At 39.6% G+C, this 16,187-nt stretch overlaps 1 protein-coding gene across 1 annotated transcript in view; it reads left to right on the top strand.

Annotated features, from left to right (window-relative positions):
• The window catches only part of sos2 (son of sevenless homolog 2 (Drosophila)), a 37,506-nt gene that overhangs the window by 9,945 nt on the left and 11,374 nt on the right, over positions 1 to 16,187 (top strand). Inside the window, exons 2-9 of the mRNA XM_071497730.1 lie at positions 4,674 to 4,799; positions 5,286 to 5,417; positions 5,685 to 5,849; positions 5,942 to 6,148; positions 9,262 to 9,405; positions 10,275 to 10,385; positions 14,742 to 14,840; positions 15,444 to 15,571. Of these exons, the coding sequence (XP_071353831.1) occupies positions 4,674 to 4,799; positions 5,286 to 5,417; positions 5,685 to 5,849; positions 5,942 to 6,148; positions 9,262 to 9,405; positions 10,275 to 10,385; positions 14,742 to 14,840; positions 15,444 to 15,571 (1,112 nt within the window). The remainder of the gene's footprint in view (positions 1 to 4,673; positions 4,800 to 5,285; positions 5,418 to 5,684; positions 5,850 to 5,941; positions 6,149 to 9,261; positions 9,406 to 10,274; positions 10,386 to 14,741; positions 14,841 to 15,443; positions 15,572 to 16,187) is intronic.

Raw genomic sequence — 16,187 nt, 5'->3', positions numbered from 1 at the left:
CGTGCTCCAGTATTCCAAGACGACATCTTGAAATCGTTTCCTTTTGTCTCAACTGCCTAAAAACCTAAAGATTCTACAATTCATGGCCAATGACAATAAATACCATGAGGCACTTTATGTAAATTTGTCTACTCTGAGAGATTTTGTTTTCCAGTTTAGGGCTGCAAATAATTATTTTCATTGTTCACTAATCTGCATATTCTTTTCTTGACTAATAGTTTGGATGTTTTTTTCTGTAAAATATCAGAAAGAAATTAAAGAAATGAAATATGTGGCTCAGTTTATGTGATAATATTTGTTATACAAAAAAGAGAAAAGCAGCAAATCCTCATAGTTATTTGGCAAATTACCTTGAAAAATGACCAAAAAAATTTCTTTCATGATCAAAATAGCTGGTGATTACTTTTCTGTCAGTCAAAATAAACCAAAATATTTTTCATTTTATTCCCCAGGAAATTTAAATGTGATGATATGTATTGATATTGTGATTTAACTATATTATAATAAGAGTTGAAACCATTAGTTGATTACTCTGTCAGTTGATCGACATAAACTTTATCAGCAACAGTTTTGATAAACAAAGACAGTGATGTTGAACAAAATAGCAGCAAAACCTCTGATTTTCAAACTTGGATTCAGTAAATATTTGACTTTTTTTTTTTTTTTTAATTAAAATAATAGTTATTTTGTAATCCATTAATTGTTTGTAATCCATTACAATTTTACATTTATATATAAAAAAAAAAGGTAAACAATTAATGGATTACAAAAGTTGTTGTCTTTAATTTTTTTGTTGCTTGACAGGTTGATTGATTGACGATTGATTTCAGATATTGCTATTTCCAGACATAATGGGTGATAACTTTGACATTCACATCACTGGTTGTTGAATCTGTTGTCTTGAGCTTTTAACAGCTGGTGCAGAGTAATGACAGAGGATGTTTTCATTTGTAAAAGTGATTTCCCACCACATGAAAGCCAGTGCCTCTGGTCTTCATTTTGAACTGAGGAATGTTTTACATTCAGGAGTTCCCCTGCAGTTTTTCCGCTCGGTTGCTTTCACTTTGCTTTGCGTTAACTTAAGTGTCTGCTGCAGACTATATCAGACATGTTACATTCATCACCCATTAGGATCAGGTTGCAGTGGTACTGTAAATACTCCGGGCTGCAGTCGTACCTGCACGTGACCCTGCTCTGCTCAAGTTCACCTGACGGGTTCACGGAGAGCAGCTCAACTTAAAGACTCAGTCAAAATGATTCCTGAATATAAAATATTTCACCAACTTATTCACTTCAAAACAGCCAATGATTATTTTTATGATTGGATATTATAATATGATAACTATATAATGATTTTCTCAATTAATAGATTAATTTTTTGATCTATAAAATAGCTTCCTAGTCTAAAATGATGTCTTTAAATGTCTTGTTGTGTCAGACCAACAATCCGAAACCCATAATTATTTTATCATATGGGACAAGAAAACAAGGTGGAACTACTGATTTCTTCTGCATTTGCATTTTTATAAAAAAAAATTTAAAAAAAAAGTCTCAAACGATTTACTGATTATCACTGTTGTTGAAATTGTTAAATTGTTAAAAGATGAATCCAAATCACAAATATATTCAGTTTACAATTAAGAAAACTCAAAATATTCACATTTGAGAAAGTGAATGACAAAATTATTATTAAGATATTATCAAAGTTGTAAGAGATTAATCCATATCACTAAGATATATTCATTTATATAAATTTTGCTATTATTGGAGACTAAGGAAACTACAAAATACTCACATTTCAGAAGCTGGTGTCATTTAACTTATGGAGTTTTTAATTACTTTAATTTAGTTATACTTTAATTAGTTGATTACCAAAACTGTTGCAAATTAATAAAAAAATGCAAAGATATTTAGTTTTATATCTCAGAAGTTCACATTTGGAATCACTGAATTTGTTCATTTTCACTCAAATACACGATTTAACCACCAATTGATTGATTGTCAAATTTATTGCAGTTAAACTTTTGGTTAATTGACAAATTGTTTCAGTGCTTCAGAGACTACAGATTTTTAGGCAGGATTTTTTTTGTGTTGTGGTACAACCAAAGGACCCAGCAGCTACAACAGCAGCTCATTGTGGTGCCTTTTTAGCAGTGAAGCAAGAGTTACTGGTATTGTATTGGAATTCTCTTTCTATTATGTCTTTATTCAAATGACATTCAATTTTGTGTATTTTTGTTGCTCTGTCTCCCATCCTGACATTGTTGGAGATAGACGACACTTGTTGGATGTGGGCCTCTCAGAAACGGGCCAACTATTCTGTGAATGGAGTCAGGGGAAACCCCCGTAGTTTCAGTGTGGTGACTCACAGCTCCTGGTGTCCTGTGGAATTTGGTCAAGTGCCTATTTGCGGTCAAGAGGATATATCTCACAACCTGCTTCTGCTTTGATACATATTTTTTCCAAGTACAGTTCAAACTTGCGGCATATTTATAACTGCTCGGTCTTGTGAGTGTGCATCAAAACAGAAATGACGTACAGAAGCATAAATGAGGCCAAGTTGTGGCTTCACATTTTCCAGCTCCTCTTGTTTTAAGAAGCATCTGAATGTTGTTAATGTGTCAGAACGTGAATCCAAAACAGATCCAGGAAAGAGATTTTTTTTTTTATGATCCCTCGACTTCTCTGCTTCCTCTGTTTTCTTTGATTCACAGTTTTATCTCAAACAGATGAACTCAAACTTGAGATGGAGGGGACATCCTGCCTGTCGCTGCATCTCTGTTAAGTCAGAGCACAAGAATGCATGAAGCCTGGTCTGCGTTGACCTTTTAACTCTCCTCTCACATTCCTTAATCCGGGGGCAATGTTTTGTCATCATAATGCCCCTCTTTACTATATGCCAGGGTAATTCCATCACTAGCATGTGAACAGGCCATGCTTTTGTAAGTGGAGAGTAAATGCGAAGCTCTCTTTTCGATCCACCTCTCCTTTTTTTTTCTTTCTCTCCCCCTCTAAGTCTGCTTTGGGTGCTATAATAGTATCTCAACTGACAGCATTCCTGCAAGAGGGCACGGCCCGAATGACGACAACTTTTGGGAGGCTGGAGGCTGGAGGGTGGTTGGGGGTGTTCTTCTCTTTCCACTTGCAGACCTGATGAAGCCACACCTTCTCTGCTGTCAGGCTGGTTTCACCCTCAGGAGTCCCACTGCTGAGGAAACATGCACGACTTAATAAACCAGCAGAGGAGAGCTTTAAATGCATGTGTAGTGTTTTTTTTTTTTTTTTGGAGACAGTTTGACAGGTTTATTGTTTGTTGCAGCCTCTTTGTAATTTCAGGTTTAAAAAAAAAAAAGTGATTTTACAGGATTTTGCAGGTGGATGTTCACTGTTGCTGCAAAAATGAAAACCATTATAAACTTTATGTTACTGTAGACAAAACATTCCACATGTTCGATGTGTTTTTAGATTTTCTTCCCTTTTTGTCCGTTTGATTTTAGTGTAGTAAAATGAATTTCCAGCCTTGAAACTTTCTTGAGAGATGTCATCTTTCATAGTGGATATTTATTTGGTTTCACATTATTTTATTTGTTTTATTTTATTTTCAGTGTTAGACAGGACAGTTTTGAAAACTCTGCCTTGGTGGTGCATTCAAGGACGCACTGACATCCAAGAGATTTCTGGAGTTGGCTGTCAATTTGATAGATTTGATTTTGTGAAATGTGATGTGCTTCCTTATGAAATACAGACAGTAGGTAGTTTGGTGAATATAGCACCATAAGGAGGACTGCTGACTTCCACCCACACCACCCTCACCTGTGACGTTAGATCAGGAGGAGGAGGAAGGGGAAGAAGTGAATAAAGTAAACCTCGGCCACATTCTTTGGAAATATAAACAAGGGTTTTGCCAGCTGAAATCCAAACACACACCTCCTGCTATGATATCACTCTGCAAGTGACAACAAACCACGAGTCATGTCAAGGATAAGTCATCAGAAGAAGACTTAATGTTTTACAGGCAGAGAAAAGAGAAGCATTATAATATAAAAACAACCAGAAATGATTTTTGATATCACATGATTTCCTATATCACAAGAGAAAATGATCAGGGACACAAGATTGGAAAATGTATTTTTATCATTTTCTTAAAGGGTTGATGTTTGACTCTTTGACTCTCAAATCTCTGAGCGTCCTTGAAAACAGCAAGAAAGATGTGCTAATTCAACGCTCTCTTCTGTATTAAATGTATTAACAAGTGATAATAATGTAAAATTGACAAAGAAATGACGAAATGTTCAGTTTCCTGTCTCTTGAAGTGAGAGTAGCACTGTTGTAAAATGACTGGTCTAACATAGAAAATGACTGAAAATTATACGTGATTTGAAGTTAACAGACTGAAACCAAAAAAAAAAAAAACACTAAGATGACCCTCTAACACCAACAAAAGGTGTTTGTGTTCAATCAGTCCTTGTCTGGACTTGTTGTTTTGAAGACAATAAACATGACCTGAGCCTGACGGAGGTGCATCATACCAGGTGCTAGGATCAGTTTCACATATCGCACAGTTTCAGTTGACATCGTGTGAATGCTTTACAAAACACGTGTAAGTCTTAAAGTTACTGAACTCCCTTTGAACCAGTTTTGCTTCTCTCTTTGTGTTTGTCCGTAACGTTCAGGTACAGAAGCAGGTCCACCCGAACCTCACGGCGAAGGAGGACGCCCTGCAGCACATCGAGGAGCTGATCCTGCAGCTGCTCAACATGCTGTGCGTGGCCCAGCCTCGCTCTGTGCAGGATGTAGAGGTGAGGCCTCTTCTCTCTTATCCTGGTCTCTCTGCTCTGCACCACATTTGAATATAAATATTATATAAATAGCAAGAAACTGAGAAAATGCACAGGTGCTGTATGAGAGTTGAGATTCAGCTCCACTGTCAGCAGCTTGAGAAAACAAGGCTGAAAATGAAAGTTTTAATTCGTAAGCAATGAAAGCAGCTTTTCTCAGGTCAATGCATGTTACTTACTTACTGTTACACTATTAGCATCTACCCTTATTTATCCCACAGTTGTAACTTGTGGCCTTTGTTCATAAAAGGTTATATGGTCTCACTTTAACAGGCGCTGACTGTCAGTTCTTGTGTCTGTGCTAAAACGTTCCAGTTAGGAAACATGTCTTACTGTAACAGCATTCCACATAACTAACTGCTTTCTTTTGTGCAATGCAGCCAACTAATGATCCCAAATTTATTAAGTGTTAAGAGGAGAATAAATTTCCCTGCCTCCTCTTACCAGGAACGCGTCCAGAAAACCTTTCCCCACCCGATAGATAAGTGGGCGATTGCTGATGCTCAGTCAGCCATCGAGAAACGCAAGAGGAGAAACCCCTTACTTCTCCCCGTGGACAAGATACACCCACTGCTTAAGGTACAGACCTCTGGAGGACCCACCAGTAGCAGCATCGGACAGCAGTAGTATTCACATTCTTTAAAGACATAATCAGCTCTAATGCGAATACCAGAAAGTTTTTGCAGTTGCTGGGAAATACTTATAATCTAATTTAGCTTGCAGTGTTTTGACAGCTTGGTTCAGACTAATTGAATTGGCCTGAACTGATCTGGTCTTTCATGCAGGTTCAGACATTGATTTTTAGCTGCTGTTTGACCCTGTTTTTTGGGGGGTTTTTTTCAACAGGAGGTTTTGGGCTACAAAGTGGACTACCATGTTTCCCTCTACATCGTGGCAGTGCTTGAATACATATCAGCTGACATCCTGAAACTGGCGGGAAACTATGTCGGCAACATCCGGCACTATGAAATCAACCAACAGGACATCAAGGTGTCCATGTGTGCGGACAAGGTGAGAGGCTGACGCTGGCAGACATCACAGGGGACGACACGAGTCACGTTTGAGTCTCTGATTGATAATTATTCTCTGCTGTTTGCTTCCAGGTGTTGATGGACATGTTCGACCAGGAGGAAGACATCGGCCTGATGTCTCAGTGCACGGAGGAGCCGTCCTCCTCCGGGGAGCTCACGTACGACGACCTGGTGAGGCTTGAAATCGCAGAGGAGCGGCAGTACCTACGGGAGCTCGACCTCATCATCAAAGTGTTCCGCCATCACTTCCTGTCCAACCCCAAAATCTTCACGCCTCAGGTGGGGACGGTCTGCACTGTTAATTAACAAGCTGTCAAAAGTGGTTTCGCCTGCTACTGAAACCTGTAGCTGCTTCTGTGACTATTTATTTATTTATTTATTTATGTGTTTGACTAATCATGGATAATTTGAGTTTAGCCAGATTTACAAAACAAGTACCTGCAACATTTACATTGTTTCCGTTGCATTACAACGTTACAAAGCTGCTGTTGGTGTCAGGTCACATCAGGTCCTCAATGTGTTTCATTATAAATGTGTTTTAATGTGAAGGCAGAGGAAGGACTTCCTATGCAACAACCATAGGAAGTGATTGATTGATTGAAAGCGATGTTAGTGAAATAATTCGCTCTGGTGGCCAAAGACACTGTTGAAGTTTGTGGGCACTGACGTAGATGACACAGACAGCTAATAAGTGTTTTATGGAAAGAAAAGTTAACATTTTTTAGCTTTCTTCATTCCGATTGGTAGCTGCCGAACTGCATCATAGCTTCCTGGACTTTCACTTTTTCTGACGCCGCTCACCTCTGCCTCTCAGAAAATAAAAGACTTCAGGCCACTGTTACACTCTCACTGCTTTTGTTCCTAACATAGAGTTTGCGAGGTGAGTTTATGAAAGCTTGACTTGTCCAACGATAAAATGTATTTTAAAAAGATGTGTTTTCAGCTCCTCTCACTGGGAAAACAGCAGAAACATTTTGTCACCTCTATGACGAGGCATGATGCAGGCGATAAGGACTGACAACAAGGTTTTACATAATAGATACTCACAGCAGCTCAGCACTGCATCACATGACTTAGAGTAAGACGAGTGAACTGCATCAGAAACTGTAGCTGGTGCATATTAAACAAGTTTAAAATAATGGCCTCACCACAAAGTTATTATTTGATTAGAATTGGATTAAAAAGAAACCAGTAACTCATTGTTAAACAACCCACTATCATTCAAAACAGCCTAAAGTTGCCGGACACTGGTGGAAACTCCAACTCTAGTGCTGAACACAGGAGCTGAGGCCAGCTCGCTCTGAAGCTGCTTATAAACAAACAGTCAGGTCTCTGACTGTAAACTTAATTACAAAGCCATTTCAGCCAAATCCAGCATAAGAACATTTAAAGATTACAACTGAAAGTCTGTAATCGGCTAACTGGTAATCAGCCTCGCGGAGCAGAAGAGAACCGATGCTAGATTACTCTCAAATCAGCTGTGATTAGAGACAGTTGTCTTTTCTGATGGATGACCCGACGGTCAGAACAATCATCCTGCGTCCAAAAAGTCTCTCGGAGCAGCCAGCATGTCCACGCCTGACAAAAAGGCTCCAGCAATGTCGTACCATCTCCTGAGGCACTACCCATGCTCTCTGACCTAGTAAACAGTAAACTGGCATTCATATCTTTCTCGGAGGGCTAACCAAGGACACAAGTTACTAATTACACCGTATCTAATATGGCAATTAAGTGCTTCAAATCCCCTAAAAAAGAGGGAAAAGTATGGGTATGAGTAGGGAGTTTAACAGTGGGTCTAAGGCTTGAGAAGAAGTGAATGGAAAGTTGAGTTTAATGGGTCGCTGTGGCTTTGCATATTTTGGGTTGGGTAATTTGTGGTATCGTTTGGGTGAAGAGGATAAACCTTTGTGAGGCTCGGTGGAATGCAGAACATGTAATTATGCTGAGACAGGAACAACATCTGCAGCCCTCGCCAAAATAACCCCAATTATGTCTGTTGAAACACGGCATCATCTGAAATTACTCTGAGATGTCAAGACAGTGTTACGGTCAAATAATGACAGGATTGAATTTCTATTCAGACTTTAGCAGTCAATAATCACTCTGTGCTATTTTCAGGGGTCTCATCTGCTTGACTAATGATTTCCTCAGGCGAACGGAGCCCTGTTGTTGTTTAGGGCCGATTCTCACCACTGTTTTAGGAGGCTCACTGAGAAAGGGAGCATTTTACACTTTGTTTCTTTTATCAAAGTCTCACACTGTGAAGCCATCCTCAGGCAAAATGTTTAAAAAGTGGCACCAGTAGAAGCATGCCGAATTACTTATTAGAAGTTTGTATTTGCAATCCACACATGGATGTACAGATGGCTGCCACTGGATTACTGTGATGCCAAAAAAAACCTAAAAACACAGCAATTCTCAGGCAACTTCTGGAGTGTCTTTTTTTTTTCTACGATCCCTTAAGATGATTATCTCCAATGTAAATTATTTATTCACAATCCTTGGGGAGTGTCAGTCACACTGAATCTAGAGATTTGTGCATCATGTCTGTGTTCAGTTACGACTCTGAGGGAGGATGGATTTTGACACAAATTGCAGCAATCTGGCGCAAAGGGTTTCCAAGTGTCTTAATTACCTCCATGAGCCGTGTGTCACTTATAACTACAACTACAATATCTGACTCCCTGTTGTTGTCAGAGCACCAGCATGCACCTGTCTCTTTCACCTCCTGCAGTGTCTTTGCCTCCTGTCGCCCCCTCCCGCTACTGGTGTAACAGATTAGGAGAAACACGGGTGACTACATTTTTGGTCTTGTAGATGCTGAACCATGTTTCTAAAGGGATTTTTTTTATGAGCATGAATGTGCTTGAATAAGACTTTAGACAGGAAATGTATTTCTGTGGCAGCAGTGTGGTTGGATGAAAGGAAGATCTTCAGTCATAGTTGTGCATTTTTTGCATCCAAAATAATTAAACCCAGAGGGTGTTCATACTACACTGTCAGTCCAAATGCTCTAAGAGAGAGATAACTCTGATCCCCGACCAGCTGCATGTAGACACAATTTAAAATCATCCTTTTATTGCAGTGTTGGTCTCTGATTTCATGCCATTACGGGATTTTTTCCAGTTGCCCAGTTTCTGGTGTGTTTGTAAACACATTCTTTCACATCCTGGACACATCAAGTCTCTAATCACTGAGCAGGTTGAGCACATTTCCAATTTAGCATTTGCACTCCTATAACACAGTCAGCTGGTGATGGATAGTTTTTTTTTCTCCTCATCCAAGCTGTAGTTGGTAACCAGGTTAATTAATTCCTCTCTGCTTCAAGGATTCAGACCAGCAACCTTCTGGTCACAAACCTGCCCGTTTAACCTCCTGTCGTCTTCTTTCAGGATGTGGAGGTGATTTTCAGTAACATCCTGGACATCCACGAGCTGACAGTGAAGCTGCTCGGACTGATCGAGGACGCCGTGGAGATGACGGCTGATGGCAGTCCTCATCCGCTGGTGGGCAGCTGCTTTGAAGATCTAGCTGAGGTACGTGGTCACCACTTCCCAGACATCTGTTGCCAAATTTATCCGATCTCCAACTAATCTGAATATGAATTGCTTCAATCGCCAAGTGTATGATTTGTTTTAGTGTTATTAATGCTGAGAAATGTTAAAGAGGGATGTAAACAATTACACAGTTGCTTGTTACTCAGTGTTTTCCTCCTGCTAGAAATACATTTCAGATTGTTAAAAAAACAAAACTTGTCATGAGTTAAGAGTCACAATTGATTAGACAAGTACATTTTTCCATCTGTATTGTTCCTGAAACCTTTTCAACCAATCAACAGTTTCAACTCCAAACATTTAAAGGAAGACAAAGAAGAGACAGATGTTTATTATCCCTTTTGTTTCACCTTTTACGAGGGAAAATCTGTTTGAGTTGGCTGCACAAATAAATTCTGAGACGCACTGTACTACTGAAAAATGTAAGATAAAGATAGAAAATCACTAATAACAGAGTTGTCAAGCCAAAGTAAAGTGTGTTACCTCATTATTTGTGTATTAAAGTCATTTTGAACTGATATGAAACTAGTTACCTCCCATGGCAAAGCTTAGCTCCTGTCCTGTCTTTGACTTCCTTCTAAACCCACACAATCAGCTCCTTATTTACATCGTTCAAAATTAATCACTCAATTATTCACAATAAAGGTTATAATGTAAATAATGAAACTTTCTTTACAGGATCTATTAACAGAAAACATTTTTCATAAAACCTGTGAGTTTGTAAGAGTAAGAATTAGTTAAAGGCACAACAGTTACTCAGTTGATTATAGGTAAATTAGCTGATTCCCTGTTCCCTGTGAGCTGGTATCTGATGAACGGAGTCTCATCAGGATTATTCTCTGTGTGTACAGGAGCAGGCGTTCGACCCCTACGAGACCCTGTCTCAGGACATCCTCAGCAGGGATTTCCACGAGCATTTCAACAACCTGATGGCACGGCCGACTGTTGGCCTCTACTTCCAGGTGAGATGTTTGATCGGAATTTGTGAAATTTTCAAATTAAAAGTGTAAAAAAGAAACCCTGACTAAATGATCATATGAAATCAACCTTATTTTAAATAAATGGTTGATATTATTTCATTATAAACAGTATATAATATTTTTGTATTGAACTCTGTGACTTGGTGTGTTGTTAACTGTTAGGTTAAAATTAGTGACATTTATTTGGCGTGCAGTGGCAGCAGTTACAGCTCCTTCTCTCTTTCCTGTCATTCTCAAACGTAAACTTTCTTAAAAAGGAAAAATGCCATAAAAAAAAAAAGAAAAGAAAAAGAAAGTGTTTTGTTTTTAATATGAAGGTACACGCAGGTCATTTATGTGTTTAGCCCAGACACACATTGTTTGAATTCTTGTTCCTGTTTAGCTTTGAAGTTAACCTGGGTGCCCGGTGGAATTCCTCCCTATATCGTTTGAGGGCATGTCATGTCATATTCAGCGTCCTGTGTACAGTTTATTCACTGCTGCCGCATTGTTTTATTTGGACATTCCTCACAAGAATAGCATTGAATTATGTTCGGCGGGGTGCAGTTTTGCAGCCTTTGAAGATGCTGGTGTTTTCTCAGGCCAAAGACCAACGAGTGCGACTGTTCACATGAAGCGACATCAGAAACTCGCAGCGGTATTTACAGTACGAGGCGATTTTCTTCTCTCCTTTCCAAGAATTTGACGCCCAAAGTCGTTTTCATGAAGTGGATATGAAGATTTTAAATCAATAGACCGGCTGTATATGTCTCCCCCACAGTCCTGTACCTGAGGGTGAGGCCTCACTGTTCACCCTCACTCTGCCAGTTCCATCAACACCACTGGCACTGTCCTCTAATTACCTACACCCAGTGTTTGTTTTCTTATACTCATTGTAGGAGAGGAGGAAAGGGCATAGGAGTTAAAAATAAAACTTTATTTGTGTACTGCATTGATAACACAAAGGTATTCATTAAAAGTCTATTGCGTTGTTTTTTCCTACCAGCATGAGACGCACAATAGAAAAGAAAACTCCTCTAGATGTTTTTGTCTTAGAAACTCAAACATAGCGAACCTGATCTTCACATGATCTTTCTCAGGGTTTTGCACAGTCGTCATTGAATAGAAATAGTTTCATTTTTCTTGAGCAGAGGAAAGATGTTTTTCCCATTTTAGAAGCAGAGACTGAATTTAATTAATTATTTACAAATTGATTGTTTCAATGTCAACTTTTAAGTCAACGTTGATAAGAAGTTGTTAAAGTGCTCAGGAAAAATGGAAATTTTGTGATACAGTTTAAAGACCTTTAATAAATAATAATACATTTTATGCTTGTGAATGCACTCAAGGACACCTTATAACACACAGTAAAAGACAAGAGCAAGTTAAATACAACAGTAAAAAATCAATTAAAATAAATGTAATTGCAAAAAATAAATCTGAGTAAGCACTAGTGAGCTAAACAGGACAAGTGAGCTTTAAGAGGTGGGTTTTGAAAACCGAGTGATTAAGATAAAACACCATGTAAGAAAAACCAATGAGAAAATGATTGGATCTATTTGGGCTCAGTTAATGTTTTCTGATTGGACTTGGTAAAAAAAAAAAAAAAGTGGTATTTACTATGTTGGTTTGTGAAATTCATTTAGCTCAGCTCCTGTGCCACCAGTGTGTGTTTTGATCATCAGCAGTCCCAGGGGCAAATGGTGTAATGGTTCAGCAGCCTCCCCTCTTAAACTACCCCCACCACACAAACACCTCAACCCCTTTCATCAAACTGCCGCTGCCCCGTTTCTGCACCGTGGGCTAATCTCATTTTAGAATCTCTCAGTTTGTATTTCACATTTGTCCACTCGTCTCTCCGCCTTCTTCGAACAACATGACCCATGATGTGGACACTTTAATCACCAGCTGCTGCTGTAAATGCAAACGTATCAGAGCGTTTGCCGCGATGGGGATTGAACCCCTGGCTGTGGCATCATCGCTGCCTCTGCTCTGCCTCCAGCTTTTGTCTCGTTGCATGTACTTCATGTTTCCAGCTCCATCCTTCTTGACTTTCTCCCTCCCTCCCTCTCTGTCAGATAGATGTGTCTCTCGAGCACTCAGCCCCTGCACTCTGCAGCGTCTGGTATTGTGGGTAAATTACATCGCCTTTTAAAAATAGAACAGGCAGCCACACTGCAGGCCATTTTTCTCCTGGGGAGGAGGAGGACGAGGAGGTGGGGGGGCGGGGGGGGGGGGGGGGGGGGGGGCTCGAGCTCGAGACGCATTTCATGTTGAAAATAAGCTGTGAATTAAGATGGAAAAAGACTGCGACATGGGTTCAAGCAGCCGTGTACCTCTGTGTAATGGGAACATGTTGTTCTCACAGTCATTCTGTACCTTATTCCTACCGCACTGTGTTTATATTTAGGCTGCTACCACGGCGATGATGATGATGGTGATGAAGATGCATGCTCCGTTAGAGACTCGTGATGCTAAGAAAAAAATAATATTTGTGTTTTTACGTGTTATTCAATCCCAATATCAACATCATCATTCCCAGTTACCTGCTCAGATCAGATGTGTAAGTCGCCCTTTACATTACGATGAGGTTTCTGTGAAATGCTGATGTGGTTTGAAATAGAGTTTATATGAATTTACAAGAACTTTTCACCTAAACAACCGACAAATTTTTAAACACCTGTGACAAAGATAAAAGATTAAAATGGCAGTAACTGTAAATATAAGATAAATGACCAATAAAGAAAATCAATATTGTACAGGGAAACTAAACAGCTAAAACTAATGGTTATTTTCATGACTGATGTTTAGCAGATTTTTTTCAGTTAAAATGTGCAAACCCTGTGATCACAATCCAAGTCCAAGGCGGCGTCTTCAGAACCAACAGATATTCAGTTTTCTACTTTGTATGAAAACAAAATGAACGAGTCCAAAAAATTGGAAAGAAGCGTGTTTCCAAGTTGAGTGCTCAATAAAAAAATCATGTCGGCTAAAAACTGGGAAAAGGTGGCATTTATTTATTTATGCTCCAGTATCCCAGTTGGGACCAGGTTTTTGTAAATTTAAACATAATGTTAACATCATATCCTGGAGGGATTCAATAGAAACCAAGGTACTACTGAACTCAAACACCTTTATTTGTGCTTCTGATGATTCTCTGTCATGGGTACAAGTGTGTGGTCAACTTCAGTAATCTATAGAATATAATGGTAATATAATAATAATATAATGATGATAAAGGGAATGAAGGGAAATGTACTGACAGTCTGACTGTTTTGTTACTGGTGCTCAGATGAAGAAGCCAAATTCAGCAGCAAATAAACTAAACTTTGTTCCTCCTCATCCTTTGAGTAACTTGATGTGTAGATGTTAAGGAGTAAAGAGAGATAATCAGAGAGCTGGACATTCGTATAATCATGTCAAATCCTGAATAGAATCAAAACCACACGAAGATTTAAAACCAGGACATTAGAGCACAGTGAAAAGCTCCCGCTGTCTTTTTAAACTTAGATTCAATTGTCCAACACAGTGTAAAAATGATTTATACTGTACCTACATAGAAACAGATAGCTAACTCGGTCATATCAATAACATGATCTAAACTTAGGTCATTGTTCCCCGGCTCAGTGTGCGTCAGGCAGCTGATGCTTTCTTTTCCATGCACACAGACCCCCCCCCTCCCCACACAGACACTGTGGCCGCTGCTGTGGAGTCTGAGTACTAGCATATTGATTCTGAATCGTCTGTCAGGGGAACAGGAGATTTAAATGGATACTATGACGGCCCCCTCTCCGGTTACCCTGCAGCCTCACTCGGCCGGCCGCCCCTCCCTCCCTGCTTCACTCGTCACCCTGCAGCCTCTCGTCTGATCTAATTCAGCCTGGTTTATAAAGTGAAACATACACATCGTGAGGGTGCTTGTCCTCGCCACTGTCTTCCGTCAACCATTTGTGAATTTCTGCTGCATCTTCAGTTCTCTCAGTTCAGAATTGTTGTACTTTGTGGTTATTTTACGATCTGGGACATATTAAATCTGTCAGTTGTGATCACATTTTACTCACTGGCTTTGAGGACGTGACTGTAACTAAATACATCTTTACAATGGCTTCTACTGGGGGAATAAAACGCAGGCCTTAGACAGACTTGGATCAGGGTTAGGGGGGAAAAACACCCTTTATTTTTATACAAATCAGAACATTAGCTTGAACTTCTGGTAATCAGGAAATGCATGAGTGGGGGATTTTTCTCAAAATGAGTATGAGTCTCTCTTCAATCACATGCTGCTTGGTTTAAATCTGTTTCATAATCTCCTCTTGCTGATGCATCACTAACTAGTCTGATGTGTTTTTATGTCTCCAGTCAGTTGCAGAAGGCTTCAAAGAAGCAGTCCAGTATGTCCTTCCCCAGCTGATGATGGTCCCAGTTTACCACTGTATGCACTACTTTGAGCTATTACAGGTACGTCCTGACACATGCACAGTTCCAGCCAAAGATACGATTTGGTTTCTTCTGTGGCTTCAGTTTTTTTTTTCTTCCTTTTTGTTTTGCTGATCTCACCCCTGGTTAGTGGTTAATGATAAACGTACTGCACTGACATGTTTTGTGGCATCATCGTGCCAGATTTGAAATGTTGGTTAGAAAAGCGTCTGCCAACATTGCTCTAGGAAGAAACAATGTGGCCTATTTGATGCTTGATTAGCTCTCAGCCATATCATAAGTCTCTGAATATCTTCTAAAAATAACTCTAAAATAAACTGAATTTAACTTCTGCTTAGGCCACATCAGGTTTACACTGAAGCTCTTTGTTTCTGCATCTGCCGTTAAAATGCAACAGGCCTGTAGTCTGATCTCACCTGTGTTATTGTAGTGCAGCTTTCACACAGACCTTTAACACAGCAGACATTTGGACTCATTTAATCACAGGTGTTGTTAATAACATTAACCAAGGCTCAGTCATGCACAATATCAATACCCTGGAACACCTGAGCTGTTCCTGCTCATATTATGTGGTGCACAGTAGCAGCATATCTGATGTGTGTGTTTTCTCTTCTTCCTTTACAGCAACTTCAGGAGCGCAGTGAAGACCAAGACGACAGAGAATGTCTGAAGCAGGCGATCACGGCGCTGCTTAACCTTCAGTGTAGCGTGGAGCGCATCTATACCAAGCACCAGCCTCGCCGTAAACCTGGGTATGTCTGCTCTACCAGTATTTATGCATATAATAATCTTTTCATCTAGTCAGTCCACATTCAACACACAAGATAAAATTTTGTTTAGACTTCAGTCATAAATGCAGTTAAAGTGGTGCAGACCCTGCTTTGCACATACTAAGTGTATGTAATGGTGATACTTCAGTGGTTTAAAGGTCCCATATTGTATGAGGTCAGACGTCCATGTGTTTGTGATTATAAAGCAGGTCTAGGTTCTATATTTATATTGTGAAAGTATCAAAGCCTCAGTCCACAGAGAAATGCAAACAGCCTGTATTCAGAAACTGAGCTTTAAAACGAGCAGTTAGGACTTCTGTAACTTTGTGATGTCACAACAAACCAGTCACTGCTCTCAGCCCCGCCCACCTGGACCCACTGGCCAGCCATGCAGAATCTGGTTTCTCTGAGTGTTTACCTGAAATCTTCTAAGTTTTTATTCAATCACTCAAAAAGCCAATCAGCCAATCAGAAGAGAGACTCAGATTCTCTCTTCTGATTGGCTGACCTGTTGTTATTAGAGCTCCAGAGAGAAGCCAGAGAGAGGAGATGTAAAACTACACTGAGCTGGTTTTTAGTTCTTAAAACCACAAATATA

Source organism: Trachinotus anak, unplaced genomic scaffold, assembly GCF_046630095.1.
Source record: "Trachinotus anak isolate AG129_WGS33_773 ecotype Australia unplaced genomic scaffold, CSIRO_AGI_Tana_v1 ptg000015l, whole genome shotgun sequence".
Classification (NCBI taxonomy): Eukaryota; Metazoa; Chordata; class Actinopteri; order Carangiformes; family Carangidae; genus Trachinotus; species Trachinotus anak.
Note: the sequence above shows the minus strand (reverse complement) of the source record. Positions and strands in the feature narration are given on the sequence as shown.